Genomic DNA, 16,785 nt, shown 5'->3' on the forward strand with positions numbered 1-16,785 from the left:
TTACACCTAATAAGTCTCTGAACCAAGTGCGTCACCAGTGTTAGTAGCGAGGAGAATACTCACCAATATATCAAGTGCGGCGCAAATCTCGAAGCCGTGGAGGAACAGGATGATGCAGTGTACCGGGGGAGCTTGGCGGCATGTTCAACGTTGTGTGGCTCGTTTTTTGTGCTAACTAATTGTTCCAACTCTCAACTGGCACTCCCTCCGTTTCGAATTACTTGTTTTAGATTTGTCTAGATACGGATATATCTAGACTCAGGTAGCTAGCAGCACGCAACTCCTGTGACAATGTGACAGAAGCCGGCGATCCCATCGGACTGACTCGACGCCCTCCGAGTCCCAACGAAATGTCGAAATCCATCCGCCGGCCGGGCCGGCAACGGCAAGCAGTAGGATTAACCAACAGCGATAGATATGATATACCCCACGGCGAGGCGGCCGGTGGTTGGTCTTGGTCTGGCACCGCACCGCGCGGGCTCCGGCACGGTAGTTAGGAGGTGTCCGGAACACTACTATATGAAATCCACTCGTGGAGTTCCGCGACGGCGACGCCGCAGCCACAGCCACGGCCATGGCCACCCGTCATCCTCGTCCGTCGAGGGAGTGCTCCGTCGGTGCCACGCGCGCCCATTTGCTCGCTGCTGCCAGCCATCCCCGCGCTCTCTCGCCCGGCCCCTCGACTGAAACTCCCAAACTTTGCTAAGGGAACACGCAGCTCTTTATCCATTCCCTACTCTCCCGAATAGTGGGAGGCCAAAGTCCGCTGGTAATTAATCAGCAGATTCTGGACGTCGACACACGTAGTACGTATTTGTTCTACGGAACTGTTGCCAGCCACGTACATGTACGTACAGTACGGGATCGATCGATCGTCCGCCTCCTAGATGATGTGACGATGATCGATAGATAGATAGATAGGCGCGGTACAACTGTTCCCATCAATGACGAGCAATCGACTCATTCCCGCGCGCGAAAGGCGCGTACCGTATGCACACACGCGGCGTCCACGTCCCGCGCGCGCGGGGCCGTAGCCGTTTTTTTTTTTTTGAAAAGGGGATCCCCGGCCTCTGCATCAGCACGATGCATACGGCCATCTTATTAAAAATAAAACATCCACAAGGTCTCGAAGTCTCAGTAGTAGCAAACTAAAAAACAAACGACAAGGCTCACACAGAGCCCAAAGGCTAGATACATAAGCTAGCCCAACAAAGGATAAACCACAACCGGTTGGCTGAACAAAAGACAGGTAAACTAATTGCCTATCCTATTACATGACCGCCATCCAAACCGGCTGAAGATATCCCGTGCTACCGTCTCCCATCGGATAGCACCAGTAACCAAACGCTCCCTGGCCTCCGTCGGAGTGAGTAGCGACCAGGAACGGATAAGTGCCGTGGCTCTGAAGATAACCTGCAAAACATGAGTGTTTGTTGTTCTGTTAAAAACAAGATCATTTCTGCAATTCCAAAGCGCCCACACTAAGGCGCACACCCCCACGCGAATATGCTTAGCTAACCCGGGCTCTACCCTGTTAAGCCAAGCTCCAAACATCATGTTCACCGAATTTGGTGGAGTAATATTGAAAGCCACATGAACAGTTGTCCAAAGAATTCTAGCTAGTGGGCAATCAAAGAATAGATGCTTAATGGTTTCACCCTGATCACAGAAACTACACCTAGTAGGACCTGTCCAATTGCGCTTTGTTAAATTATCCTTTGTTAAGATAACTTGTTTATGGAGAAACCACATAAACACCTTAATGCGGGGCCGTAGCCGTACGTACGACAGCATTTTGCTAGCTGATTGCAAAGCAGGTAGTCATAGCAATCATATATACTCGGACTCCTACTACTCCTGTATCTTAGAGCGATGATTTCGTGTCGATGATTGTGGCTTGCTAATCATCATCATATACATGGACGCAACCCTGCTCCGAATCCGTGACCGCAGATTGGTGCCGGGCTCCGGCGGTCCGGCCGGTCGGCAATCTCCATGGACGACCAGCGGTTGGCAATCATCAGCGTCTTTTGTGTGCTCTGGGTTCTGAACCTGAACCTGCTTTTTAAAATGAGATGAAATACTACAAAGCACTCGTTTGTGAGAACTCAGAACGGTTACTGCCGGGCCCCTACATGCATTATTTCTTTTAGGAATCATACCTGGCTGCTAGCTAGACTGATCGACATGGCAGTCTTTCTATCTGTCCTATTTCCTACAGAAAAAAGAAGAAGATGCGTTCAGTTCTTCGTAATAGATGAGCGAGTAGACCACACCATATATCTACTTGTCGATTGCATTGTATATCAAATTGAATTGTCCAACAGCTAGCTAGGCAGCGCAAGTTTTATGCATCCATACGTTACGTTAAAAAGGATTAGTTGAGAGACTAAACTGACAAGGTCGCTCCATCTGTATTCTTTTCTGCAGTGACTTTCAGACACCACCTACAGAAAATGTTTCTGGCTGAAGACGTGTTTTGCTTGTACAGCACTATATCAACAGCTAGGCAGAGAAAGTTTCATGGATCAATACGTTACGTTAAAGAACAGTTGAGAGGAGCAGCATTTGACCAAAACCCTCACACCGGACGCTAACTGAAGCCGCGCAAATGCCACCACCACAGACAGATATAGCTAGACTTTGGAGTTTGGAAAAAATGGCATTATAAAAGCCACGAGCCACAAGACGAGATTTATAACGCTCAAGAGAACCATCAGAGCGAGTCTTAATCTTATAGACCCACTTACAAGTGATGGGACGAATACGGGGAGGAAGAGAAACCAGATCCCATGTGTTGTTGCGCTCAAGTGCGGCAATCTCCTCTGCCATCATAAACTGTCATTCAGGATGAACAACAGCATCACGATAAGAGGTAGGCTCAAGTACAACCGAAAGGCCATATTTGCTAGGAGAATAGCGGTCAGGAGGAGGGCAAGGTCGAGCCCAAAGACCATAAGTCGGCTGGGACGAGGAAGACGGTGCACCAGAAGTAGATGGCACATCAGTAGATTCATCCATAACACGTCGACGTCGAGTATAATGAAAAGGAAAAGTGGGACGAGAAGGAACCACCAGAGGTGATGGAGATGGAGAAGACATCGGTGATGAAGGTGGGATGTCATGCAATAAGGAAGGAGAAGGAACGATAGGAGAAGACGGTGTCGGATCTGCAATAGTGGGACGATAAGGAGGAGTAGGAATATGAGGCACGTAGGCAGGTGTATCAGGAAACGTGAGAAAAGAGATATCCTCTACTGAAAATGTCAAAGAGGATGGTCGTGGATAGAATGGACGAGACTCATCAAAAGTCACATCCCTAGAAATACGCATCCGTTGACCGACAGGATCCCAACACCGATAACCCTTATGCTCATCACTGTAGCCCAGAAAAACATACTCGACAGACTGAGCAGTTAGTTTGGTGCGTTCTCGAGGGGCAAGGAGAACATAACAAACACAACCAAACAATCGAAGAGCGGAATAATCAGGATGATGATCAAAAAGACGCTCTAGAGGAATACCTCCCTGTAGAGCAGATGATGGTTGAATGTTTATGAGATATGTGGCAGTGGAGACAGCCTCAGCCCAGAAATGAGGCGGAAGAGAGGCGGCAATCATCATCGCACGAGCTGTCTCAAGAAGGTGGCGATGCTTGCGCTCAGCCACGCCATTCTGAGCGTGAGCACCGGGACAAGAGAACTGCACAAGAGTACCCTGCTCAGCAAGAAAACCACGCAACATTTTGGAGATATACTCGCCAGCAGAATCAGCACGAAACACACGAATAGGTGTAGAGAACTAAGTGTGGACCATGGCGGCAAAGCGCTTATAAATAGATAGAACCTCGCTACGAGAAGACATGAAGTAAAGCCAAGTGTAGCGAGAGAAATCATCTATAAAAATAATATAGTAGCGACGGCCCCCTTTGAAAGTAAAGGATCCGGTCCCCACACATCGGAATGAACTAAATCAAAAGGGCGTTGAGACACTGACTTGCTTGTAGGATAAGGTAACTAAACCTGTTTACCAAGCCTACAACCCTGACACTGCAAAGAGACATCTCCTGAGACAGCCCCAGAAGACCACGACGAACTAAAGACGATAGCCGAGAACCACAAAGGTGACCAAGGCGATGATGCCACTGCTGGAAGGAGCTGGTAGCAGAAGCGGCGATGGCAGATGAACTGGCGAGTGTAGTGGCAGCGGAAGGAACATGAAGCCAGTCTAACTCCCAAAGTCCCTGGGAGTCAAGGCGGCGAGGGCCAGCTCCAACCAAAGCCTTCGTGTGACGATCCTGGACAGTGCAAGAATCAACGTCAAGAATGACGCGACAACCAGAATCAGTAAGCTGACTTGCAGAAAATAAGTTCATGGTAAGGCGAGGAACATAAGAAACATCTGAAACATGAAATGAAGAAGTGGAAAGAATGCCTCGACTAGCAACAGGTAGAGGAGTACCATCAACAGTAAGAACATTAATAGGAAAATCGAGAGATCTAAGAGAGGACAAGACAGAGGAATCAGAAGACATATGAAATGAAGCTCCAGAATCCAGAACCCATGGGGATGTACCAGACTGTGTAGATGGTGGTCGCTCAACACTAGAAGCACCAGTCACAGAGCCTGCAGTACCCATCGAAGAACCTGAAGCAGCAAGTAGACGCTTAAGCTTCATAATATCCTGCTCAGTCAAGGAGACAGTAGACGACGTCGAGGAAGAAGCACGAGTCCCAATAGAAGAATTGCGCTCCCTATTACGCATATCACGCTTCTTCTTGAAGCAATCAGATTCAGGGTGACCATCCCTGTTGCAGTACCCACAATGAGTATGAGGACGAGAGCGGCCCTCATGAGTGCGGCTCTCACTACCAGAAGGAGTGGGTAGTAGCGGCGGAGCACTCGAGCGAGAAGGTACCGGTGGAGCAGCAGCTTGAGCAGCAAGAACAGATGGAACTTGAAGCAGACCGGCACCACGGAGGCGAGTCTCCTCAGCACGAAGCTTAGAAAGCACCTCAGAAATAGGAACACGGCCACGAGCAAACAACTGAGCACGCCGAGGCTCAAACTCCCCACGGAGCCGCGACAGAAACTCATAGACACGCTGAAACTCCAAGTCGGACCTCACAGTCTGGCAACAGGCGCAAGTGCCACAAACAGCAGTGCGAAGGGAGTCAAGCTGGCGCCAGATAGCAGAACTCTGAGTGTAGAACTCATCAATAGTGGAGTCTCCCTGCTGAAGAGCATGCTCCTGACGTACCACGGACAAGTAGAGAGCATCACCAAAGGGCTAATAGCGCTGACGAAGACGAGTCCACATCTCAAACACAGTGCCGAGACCCATAAACTCAGAAGCAAAATGTGGTAGAACACTGGCAGTGAGGACAGCAGCTGCACGAGCATCATCATCACACCACTGAGTCTAAGCAGCCAGATCATCACGATAAACGGAAAGAGCATCCGAATAAACCACGACCTGCTGGTCATAAGCAGCAACCGCATCATCAGCAGCAACTCGGGTTGCAGCCCTATCATCATCAGAAGCATTTGCGGCAAGATCCGGTGGAGGCGGCGGTGGGATAGGAGCCACAGGAGGAACCGGGCGCTGAGGACAAAGAACCTCGCCGGAAAGAACTCCCGAGAGACGGAGGTCACGCATGTGAATACGCATAAAAGCAGCAAACTCGGCATAGTTAGCCCCATCAAAAATCACCGGGCAGCGTGGAATGGCGACATAGCCCAACGAGGTCGAAGACATGGTGCACTCTCTGTACCTCGTTTTTTTTAACCTTTTCTCTCTTTTTCTTTTTTTTAATCAATCCACACAACCGATCGATGAATCCAGAGCAAGTCAAACGACAGAAGCAGCGCCCGCAGCGCTCGTACACCAGAATCAGAGGAGCAAAGTTGCGGCGACCCGACCTGGGTGAGCCAAAAGGCCAGCGGCGGTGGCCGGACCAGAGCGCCAGTCAGAGACGCGAAGGCGGCGGCCGGACCCGAGCGCCAGTCAGAGACGTGGCGACGACTGCCGGACCTCGAGCACCAGCCCGAGACGCGGAGGCGGCGGCCAGACCCGAGCGTCAGTCAGAGACGCAGCGGCGGCGGCGGCCGGACCTCGAGCACCAGCTCGAGACGCGACGGCGGCGGCCCGACCTGGAAGAGCAGAAGGCCGATGAGGGATGCAGAGCAGAAGGCCGATGGAAGAGCAGAAGGCCGATCTGGCAAACGGGATCGGCGGCAGAGCAAAGAGATTGACTTCACGGAAAGGAGCAGCAGCGACTGGATCAATGAGACCAAGTCTTGATGGGATCCAACAGCCAGCTATGGATCGATGTGTGGACGCCCGCAGGAGCGGAGGAGCAGAACGGGCCGGTGGGAGATTGGAAAAAAAAACCTAGAGCTCTAATACCATGTTGAGAGGAGAACAATTTGTATTATTAGAAGGTCAAAGCCAACATATATACACATACATAAGGATGCCAAAAGGCTACAAGAGGATGTCAATAGACTAGAATGCAAAAGGTCAAGAGACAATATTAATATAACTCTAACAGCATTTGCACGGCTAGGAAATCGAAAAGGAGCATCATCATATTCACATCATCACACTCACGCGCTTCTTTCCAGGTCCCGGAACCGGAGACGGACAGTGCGGCGGCGTAGCACGTAGGGTGGTAGGACGACCTGATCATGAAGCTTTAGGAAAAGCAACAGAATGCTTCTGCTACTTCAACGGGGAAGCCCAAAGAGACAATGCAGAGGGACGCGGCGTATACCGACCTCCATCTACATCTCGATTTGGTAGGGCAACTTGTTCTTGCTTGCTAGCTCACCATGTGGTGCTAGCTTAGCTAGCTAGCTACGTAGATTGCTGTGGTACTGCAGGGTTGCTTGCAGGTTGTTCCTTCACCGAAATGATCAGATGATCATAGCCCGGTAGGAAAGTGTGATCGCCTGCTTTGACGAATTGCGCTAGATACGTTGTCTGTAGTTGACAAATTGCACCATGTTGTGTGCAGTGTGGTCACTAGAAACCTATTATCGTAGTACAAACTTCATGTAAAAGATTGTGGCGTGCTTCACACGTAGGCATGAAACTAACTGTGCATTAATCTACAGACTCATTGCAACGCGTATAGTTTTGTTTTGTTAGCTACCGTCTGAACTCTGAAGCAAGCCCGGCCGGGTCCTTTAGCTTACGGATCAATTCAGCATCTTGCATGTGGACGATGGACGTATGTAGCACTGTATTGGAAGTATGTGTCGACAGGACCGGTCCTGAGATTTTGGGGGCCCGGGGCGGGAACTAAAACTCGGGGGCCCCTTAATGTAAAATCATAAATATTATAAACAAACATCAGAGCCACATAAATTGTTATTCCATGTGTTGATGCCAACATTTTCGTCTTGTTCAGATTTAGAATTTTCATAGTTTGGTTCGTCTTCCTCTACAACAATTATCACCAACTCATGATTTGGGTATTGACGGACCAGTATTAGTGCTGAAAAGAATTGCCAGTACCTTCTATCTATGATTCTACGAAGTTATCTGCATGTTTTTTCCTTCTCATTTTTTGGCTACAAGAGTACAAGACGCAAATTTCGAAATAGCATGGTAACACACATAGCAGAAACAAATATTACATATAAGATTGAACGGTGCAAGGTAAACATCATGTATGCAAAGAGAAATTACTTAATTAGCAATGAAAAAATACATAATATGGTTATGGCATACCTCGGACCTATGGATCGGCGACGGTGATCAGGCGATGATGATGCCACGACGTAGACTGATGTCCGGAGGTGGAAGGCGCTCAGGTGTGCGTATGCATCTGCACTCCAGGGAATCACACTGGTCGTAATCAGCGCCTGGAGACCGGAGGCGCTCGGCAATGCTCATGGTGCGTGCGCTAGTGTGATTCCCTACGTGGCTGCGTCCAGCGCTGAGACCAACCGGTTGATTTGCATCTCACGATCAGGCCCCAGGGGAAAAGATGAATAGAGATTTAGGGTTCGTCGGCATCGCGGCTCGGTCGTGAAAAGAAGGAAAGAAGGAACGACATGTGGTTACGATCTTTTCAAAAGGAAAAAAATGGCCGATGATTGCGTGAACCGTGAATTTTGGCTACGTGCGTACACAATACGTCCCAGCCCTGCCTCTTCCCCTGGGCCATGGACCAGCTTATTTTTCCATTGAGCCATGGGCTAGCCTGGCTGCTGCGTAGCGGGAGGGGGCCCCTGGAATGTGGGGGCCCGGGGCGGTCGCCCCCTCTGCCCCCCATCAGGGCCGGCCCTGTGTGTCGACGGCGACGAGCAGCGGAAAATGGCGTATGAGGGAAATGATTCCTCGGTTGTTGTGTGTGTGTGTGTGTGTGTGTGTGTGTGTGTGTGTGTGTGTGTGAGAGAGAGAGAGAGAGAGAGAGAGAGAGAGAGAGAGGCATTGGTGCCAAATTGCGTAGAAGAGGAGGAAGAAGAAGAAGGGTGCCAAATTGCCGATCCCCATCGGCTGGTTGGTTCACCTACACCCATTATCCACCCACATTTCCCTGTAGCCGTGGGCTTCAACGTTACTCTGCACACATAACAATCAGTAGGCCTCGACGCCCGCCGCGGCCCATCACGGCGGTCCAGAGAGAAGACCCACTGCAGATATTCATCCTTTTCTGATTGTCATCTTGTGATTGTCCTGCCGTTCATGATGGTCCGTTTGCTTTGGTTAGTTGTTCAGTGATAAGACGTACTGTTTGCGTCAATTGCTTGTGTCTCACTGGCATACAAAAGCAGTCTTGGCACTGCATGAGTTTCTTGTTGACGAAACGATGGCTTTGCAACTGTTCGTCGAAAACCATGTTTCATGGAGATTTCTGAGTTAGCGCGTTTCATAGTGGCCACATATATTTGATAAAGGGTCACCACAAATAGATGGTAGGAGGTTAAAAGAAAGAGGAAAGTAACAGAGTTTCCATCACACATTTGGTTGGAGTTGGACAACCAGTTCCATTCTCAGTCAAGGGAAAGAGACCGAATTTTTTCTCCCGAACCATGCAGGAGAGATGCATTGTATCCATTAATAGATTAGAGAGAGGAGCACAACACCGAAGTTGTCACCGCCGATACAAGAGACAACACTAAAAGGGCCATATGTAAAATACCACATTGAGTCGAGCCATCAACGAACCGCTTGGCATGGGTGGTTTGCTATCTCAAAAAAGAGAGAGAGAGAGAGAGTCGAGCCATCAACGCAACCTGCTTTGGTTGTTAGTCGAATGACAACCAAGGTTTTGGATCCCAAGGGGACATTTTTTCTCGAGGGGCACCAGAATTTGCGGTTACCATGATAACCGCGAAATACCGGACAAAATTCGGACGAAATTTGAAATTAAATTTTGAATTCAATTTTTTTAAAGTAGATATAGATAGTACTTTAACTTCCAAAGTTATCATGTATCTGCTCCTGGCGTAGTGGCTGTTCGAGCAGAACTGCCCCTTGGTAAACGGTCGCGAGTTCGACCCCTGGCCACTCTAACAAATTTCTAGCTTTTTTTAACTTTTGCATATCAAAAAGAAATTTAAAAGCGTGTGTCAAGATTCGAACCCGCGACGCGCTGAGGAAAGGTGGCGTTGCCACTAGGCCACGACCACTAACGTTAAAATAGAAGAGATGGCCTATATTTAACTATATGCTGAGCGTTTGAATTCAAAATTTTCAAAACTTTCGAGATTTTTTGCCCGGTACGAGTGTTTCTCGAGGGGGGCGATAAACGTGGTAACCGGGCGAGATAGCGAAATTTCGTTCGGTTACCAAAACAGTGGTGACAACACGGTTCGTGCTGGTGCACGAGTTGCTTTTGTTGTCGTAATCGTGTAAGAAAGAAAGCAGTCTTGCTGCGTCCCATGAGTGTCTTGCTGACGAGACGACACGATGGTTTCGGTTCGCAACTGTTCGTCGAAAACCATGTTTCATGATGGTGGAGTGGAGTCACGGCTGGTTCAGTCAGTTAGCACCTTTCGATCGACGAGGCCACGTACATACTTGATGAATGGTCACTGGGACAAGAGACAAGTGTCCCTGTGCTACTTCTTCAGTGACCCAATCATACACCATCTTCCTTTGCAATGGTCATGGAATATCACTGATAGAGCAGCATCTTCAATAGAAGATTTATATGCAAAAATAACTATCTTTTGCATCTCTGAGGCTCAAAAACACCTCTCTAACAGATGATGTAGACGCAAAAAAAAATTACATCTCCACCTCGTGGTGCAAATTTGCATCTCTGCCGACTGAAGATGTAAAAAGAGCAGCCGCGCGCCAACCGCCTTCCGTTCCCTTCCACGCGATCGCCCGCCGCCCGCCCAACTCCACGGTCGGTCGAATCCGCACAAAATCGACACCGCCGCCCGACGGCCGCCGGGCCCGCCGCGACTTCGCCCCCCTGTCCCCTGCTGCCTGCCTTGCCGGCCCGCCTCCCGCAGACATCGATTCACTTTCGGCTGCCGCCGAATCGAACCATCTATGGCGGTCCAGATGGCCTAAATGCCTTCCACGGCAGGGTCGTGGATGGGCTAGGCTTCTTCCTAGCCAAGACACCCCCCCCCCTTCCCTGCCGAAGGTAGGGGAGGCGCGCCACATCGCCCGCCCGACTGCCGCCCACCTCAGTCGTTCTTCCGGCCACGCGAAATCGGCCAGCCGCAGCGCCGAGCTCCCGCCTTCTTCTCTGTCGAGCCATCGCCACCGCCGCCAAACGGCTGCCCGACCCACAACCGGCCCATTTTGTCCACCCCGCAAGCAAGGTGTTCGATGAAATTCCCCAAGGTAAAGAAACGATGAAACTTGACAGGTTTTTATTGGGGTTGGACAGTTAGTTTGACGGTGATTTTCCGCATTGTAGATGAGCTCGTGTGACTCCTCTTTCATGGATGATTCCTCATCGAATGAGGAATTTGATTTGAACAAAGAAGAGGACATTGCTATGCTAGTGGCGATGCACAAAGGGAAGAAGCCGAAGCACAACGGTTCCATGTATGGTTGTGCGTTCATTCGGAGAGAATGGATTGAGGCGCACAAGAGGTTGATGCGCAACTATTTTGCTTCACCACCCGATTTTTCGGAGAGGTACTTCCTACGCCGGTTCAGAATGTCCAAAGACTTGTTCATCCACATTTACAATTCTGTGAAGCGGCATGATCGATCCTTCGAGCAGAGGAGGAATTGTGCAGGGTTGCTTGGACATAGCACCGAACAGAAGGTCACTGGCGCTTTGCGCATGATGGCCTACGGTGTTCCGGCAGACTACATTGATGACAACTTGGCGATGGCAGAGAGCACTTCTATTTTCTATGTGAAACAATTTGCAAAGACTATGGTAGAAGTGTTTGGTGCAGAGTACTTGAGAGCACCCAATGCTCAGGACACTCAGTGGTTGTTGGAGATGAACAAAGCTCGTGAGTTTTCATGTAGGGTCCTTCGATTGCATATGCATTGGAAATGGAGAAATTGCCCAATAGCATTGCATGGACAGTTCAAGGGTCGTGGGAAAGATACCACTATCATTCTTGAGGTTGTTGCCGATCAAGAAACGTGGTTTTGGCATTCATATTATGGGATACCTGGATCTTGCAATGACATCAACATGCTCCGGTTCTTCAAAAAAACATCAACGTGCTCGACCGGTCACCTCTTTTTGCCAAGTTAGCAAATGGGGAAGCACCACCGGTGACCTTTGAAGCAAATTGCCGCACATACAACTATGTTATATGTGTGTTGCAGTTGATCTTGTGGATTTGATGAATTATATAATAATTTGATATTGTTGACATGCGGAACTTTTAAGTTGTGTTTTATTTCAATTTGTACGGGTGTACAGCAGCTGAACAACATCCGCGCGGCCGCGACTGGTTTTACATCTCTAGTTTGCATCTTCTATTAAAGTTGCTCTTGTACATCTCCATTTTGCATCATCTATTGGAGTTTGCCCCCTTTTTATATGCAAAAGGCATTTTTTGAAGATGTAATTTTTTACATATTTCTGTTTTACATCTCCAAATTTACATCTTATGCTCTTAGTTGTGCACTGTGCTGATGTGCTCCAACTTGCGACTACACCAGGTGGAGAACCTCAGAATAGATAGGTACTGGTGTTTTTTTTTTTGACGGGCAGGGGAGGGGACCTTAGCTGCTGCTAACCGGATAACCCCATCTTTTATTTGCCTCTTCATTCAAGAGCGAGAGGCTGTCATGCACTGTCCGATCGCGACGTCCAACCAAAACCAATCACTCTCACATTCACGGACACAACAGTGACTGCCACCGCTAGGCTGTACTTGAAAAAATCGGATGATCAACATGTGGATTTTCACCCAGACAGATAATTTTAACCCACTGCATCCATCAGAGGACATGGCCAAATTCTGAATTCCTCCACAGGCCTTGACACAGGCCAGCGAGGTCCAGTTCTGAATTTCATGATGTTCTGAATAGAGCTACAGCTTGTATATCATCAGTCAAGCGCATAATCGACACGCCAACAGATTTCTCAGTTGCTAAAACAAGAGGAATTTCCCGCTAAACAACATAACGAATGAAATCAAAAGGGCTTCATGAGTGAGTAAATGTTAAGGAACAGTTTGGTTCGCAGGGCAGTTCCAATGGGGAACATAAACTGGAGGAGGGAGTGTGGCTGGCTGTATAGCCCATGCTTCTCTGACATGAACATCTCCCGCCTTCGCTCCTACAACAATAGATATGCGCCGCTTCCAGCGCGGGAGAGGGGATCGGATCCGCGCTAGCCAGCCAGTCAATCATCCCCTGCCGTGCAATCTCTAAAATGGTGCTGGCTTCGGCGGCAGATGGACAGAAGGAGGTCGTGTGGGAATTGAATGGTGCTGATGACGATCAGCACTTGCCGCAATAACTTACAAGCTCGATTTCGTCGAGTCACCGGATGTAGCTCCTAACAAATGATGTCGCTCCAATGCTACTTAAGCTGTCAGAACTCTGTATATAATAGGAAAAAGGAAAGCAGTTAGAGGAACGCCGCCTGAAGTGGAGTTATATAGACAGGAAAACCATATTTTCAAACATCAAGCAAGTACCTGGGACTTGGGAGACGGAAACACGTTCCAAAACCGGAGCGTCTCGTCACCAGCACCAGTAACAATTGTCTGTTGATGTCGATATTGACAAGAAAAAAGAACAGTGAGAACAAATTACACTAGACACCTCTAACAGAAGAACAGAACTAAAACAAAATGTCAGGTCCATAGCATATATAGGGATCAAAGAGGGAGTATTTCACCTGTCCATCAGGGGAGATGGCTAAATATAATACTCTGAATGTATGTCCTGTCAACGTGGCAAGCTATACAAATAGAGAGAATGGACACAATTAATAACAAACGAGAGACAGTATGGTATAAATGAGCTACAGTGTAAGCTTGTGGCATACCTTTGACATCGTTGGATACCGCCACACTATTATCTGATTCTGGGAGTATCCGTGTGTGCTAACAAGCTCATTCACATTCTTTGACCACACAAGATTACAGACCTGTTAAGACATTTAGCATAATCAGTACATGTGAAGAGCAGCATGTTTTTAAATCTACCCCTTCCACAATTCTACATAAGCAATCCCATGCCTTCAGAACACATGATATCTGTGCAGGTCTCTAACATGACAACTACAAGAATCAATTTTATCTACAGCTACAAAAACATAGCAATTAAAATGTCCATAGACTGTTTCCAAAAGGAATCCATGATGCCATTTTGATATAAATTTGGTGTTTTCTAGAAGGATGGGACTATAAGGACTTCGGTTGCATTATATTAGAGCTGTATAGGTGATCCAAAACTTCAGTTTTTGTACAACAGAGCTCAGCCAGTCTTGATCTTTTCTGATTTTTGCAGGAAAACTAGTGAATTGGTATGACTGAAGTATTCAGTCAGTAACGGTGCTAAAAGGTTCTGAGAGTTATCCGGCTTAAGAGTAGATATGATTATACTTGAATTTGGAAGTGCAAATAAGAAATCAATTTAATTCAAAAACACAAACAAGGGCTGCATGTAGCTGATAGATAAACTAGATAGCTAGATTATTACCTGACTCCCTGTATCCATGGAACTCAAGTGTGTATTTGTGGTCGTATTCCAAAATCTTATGCACCTATCTGCAGTTCCACCACCAGATGCAAGAAGGCCGTGTAGATGAGGTGACCAGGCAATAGCTTTCACAGCTGCTGTGTGCTCAGTATACTTCAGCACTGGCTGTACTGAATGTTGATTCCAAACAAAAAGCTGGTAAAAGAAAGAAAAAAATAGCATGAGCAAAAGAAGACCAGATCCTGAACATCATATGCCATGCACTTTACTGTGATGGAAACTTATGGATATGAATCTTACTTTGTTGTCGTTTCCACCAGATGCAAGCTGACGGTTATCATAAGACCACTTGAGCCCACAGACCTGAGAAGTTCAGAAATTCGTAAGTAAATTATAAATTATTTGGAATTGCAAAATGGAGGGCCAATATGGTGATCCAAACGTTGGACAGACTAGTAAAAGATTGTAATGATGTACATAACATGCCATATTATATGAATAGTCAGGGGAATATTACCTCAGATTTATGCCCGGTGAGTTTGCTAACATAGTCCTCCGGAGCACGGAGATCATGATGAAGGATGTTCTTGTCACGACTGCCAGAAGAAAGCAATGAAGAGTTCCATGCAAGAGCACCTACTCGCATGCGATGGCTTTCCATGGTTCTCATTCTTTTACAGCGTGTTGCATCCCATATCTAAATAAGATAACATCGAAGATGATAATCAGGAATTCAGAATTTAGACACCCTTGGAATGTCAAATTGTTATACCAATACCAAACATCAACAGGATTACTAAGTTTTACCAACCGAAATACTATGGGCTAAAAGTACACATCGATAAAGATGATGTTTACATTAGTTCAGGTTATTTACAAAACTTTATCGTTTCCCTCATCCATTGGTGGTATGTGCGCAGCACTGACTTGACGCATTGGTCATGATTTTTTTTAGAAGAAATGGGTATAACCAGGAAGAAATAGTATCATCAACTAAGTAACCCCTGATGAAAGTACCACAATGCAAGGCCTGCTGGTGAGCTGTGGTAGTATTGCATAATTCTGAAACTCTCACAATCTTACTTTGATGTCGTTTCCACAATGCAAGGCTTACTACTGTATTATTTTGTGTCTGAATTGAAGCTTTCGGCAAAAGTAAATTAAAGTGTCATCCTAAACTTTGACAGATCCTGAACATGTCATTTGATCAATTTCAGATGGGAGCAAGATGAAAACCTGGACGGTGCCTTGGTTAGTCCCTACAGCCAGGTGGGTGCCACGCTGCGCCCAACTCACGGAACAAACGGTGTCGTCCGCCCCCAAATCGCAGAGCTTGGTGACCTGCGGAGTGATAAACTTGTTTATTAGGATCTCTCTCTTCAGTTCTCAGAAAAGAAATCGTGCGAGGATGACATTGATACCTTGCTGCTGCATGCATTCCACAGGTAGACGCAATTCCCCAATCCGACCGAGAGGACATTGTGCGAAGACCAATCCACGAGGTTGAGGTAGAAGTCGTCCTGCAATGCGGGCGCATCCAGCACCTGGCAGAAGCAGCAGGCAGGAGAATCACATTCCCGTGAGATTCTCTCTTTGTAAAGGAAAATCATGAGGAAAGATGGAATCTTTGGCGACGAAAGAAGAAGATAAAGAGGAATTCCCCACACCAAGAAAGCAAATCAAGAAGAAACCATGAAATCGGAAGTAATCGACCAACCTTGTAGGGCGACCTGGGGATCTTCCTGGGGCCGGAGCCCTTGGGGGTGAAGATGCCGGGGAAGAGCAGGTCCTGGTCGTCCCCGCCGGCGAAGAGCGCCCGCTTGGCGTTCCTCGGCACCTCGGCCTTGAAGCGGAATATGTTGCCGCCGGCGGGGGAGCCGACGGGGGAGGCCGCGGAGGAGGAGGAGGCCCCGGCGGAGGAGGCGAGGCGGTCGGGCGTGTCGGGCCCGAAGAGCGCCGCGCGGAGGAGCGCGCAGTAGGGTGAGGGGGGAGCGGCAGATCCGGAGGCGGAGGAGGAGGGGGCCGGGGCGAGGTCGAAGAGCGCGAGGTTGGATCCGGTGCGGCTGGGGATGAAGCGGTCGCTGTAGACGGTGCGGGAGGCCGGCGTGGCGGGTGCCGCGGACGAGGCGGAGGAGGACGCCGGCCCGCGCGCCGGGGCGCCCTCGGTGGAGGAGGGCGGCCAGGAGGGCGCCGAGCCAGAGCCGTGGCGCGAGGCGGGCGTGCTCGACGGCGTCGGCGGCTTCGAGTTGGCGTCCGCCGGCGACGGCGGCTGCCCCTGCTGGTGGTGGTGGTCCATGGTGAGGCGAATTGGGGATCGGGGGGAGGATGGGGGTGGGTTCTCGCGCCGCTTGGGGTTGGGGTTGCTGTTGATGGCGTCGTTCCTCTCGCTCGCGCGCTTTCTCTCTCCTCCTGCCTCTCTCACGCTCACGGGGTGCTATTTTTGGGCTGCTTTATTTATTTATTTATTACTCTGGCTGGCTGGCTGGCGTTGTTTACTCGGTTTCGTACTGCTACGGTCGCTGCGCCGTGGGCCACCACCCGGCAAATTTTGTTCTATAGTAGACGGGCAGATATCATCATATCACAACCGTTTTTGTTCTTTTTTTTTTTGAGGAACACCGTTTTTGTTCTTTTCTCCTGGGAAAAAACGTTTTTTGTTTGGTTTGGTGGCGGCTCTT

General features: G+C 48.6%; 1 protein-coding gene across 1 annotated transcript; it reads right to left on the minus strand.

Annotated features, from left to right (window-relative positions):
- Positions 1-12,399: 12,399 nt before the first annotated feature.
- LOC119304130 (protein FIZZY-RELATED 2-like) lies at positions 12,400-16,479 on the minus strand. The gene is made up of 10 exons (XM_037581294.1): positions 15,825-16,479; positions 15,529-15,651; positions 15,344-15,448; positions 14,625-14,804; positions 14,408-14,470; positions 14,108-14,302; positions 13,452-13,553; positions 13,302-13,364; positions 13,099-13,167; positions 12,400-13,000 (listed from the first exon to the last, which is right to left on the minus strand). The coding sequence occupies exons 1-10, from the start codon at positions 16,401-16,403 to the stop codon at positions 12,941-12,943; spliced, it is 1,539 nt and encodes a 512-aa protein (XP_037437191.1). The 5' UTR covers positions 16,404-16,479; the 3' UTR covers positions 12,400-12,940.
- Positions 16,480-16,785: the final 306 nt, after the last annotated feature.

The sequence above is a fragment of the Triticum dicoccoides genome, chromosome 5A (genome assembly GCF_002162155.2).
Source record: "Triticum dicoccoides isolate Atlit2015 ecotype Zavitan chromosome 5A, WEW_v2.0, whole genome shotgun sequence".
In the NCBI taxonomy this organism is placed as follows: domain Eukaryota; kingdom Viridiplantae; phylum Streptophyta; class Magnoliopsida; order Poales; family Poaceae; genus Triticum; species Triticum dicoccoides.

Coding starts and splice junctions, on each gene's coding strand:
- LOC119304130 (XM_037581294.1), bottom strand. CDS start 16,403: ATGGACCACCACCACCAGCAGGGGCAGCCGCCGTCGCCGGCGGACGCC. Junction 14,805..15,343: donor CTAACCAAGGCACCGTCCAG/GTTTTCATCTTG, acceptor TATCTTATTTAG/ATATGGGATGCAACACGCTG. Junction 13,365..13,451: donor GGTATCCAACGATGTCAAAG/GTATGCCACAAG, acceptor CTATTTGTATAG/CTTGCCACGTTGACAGGACA.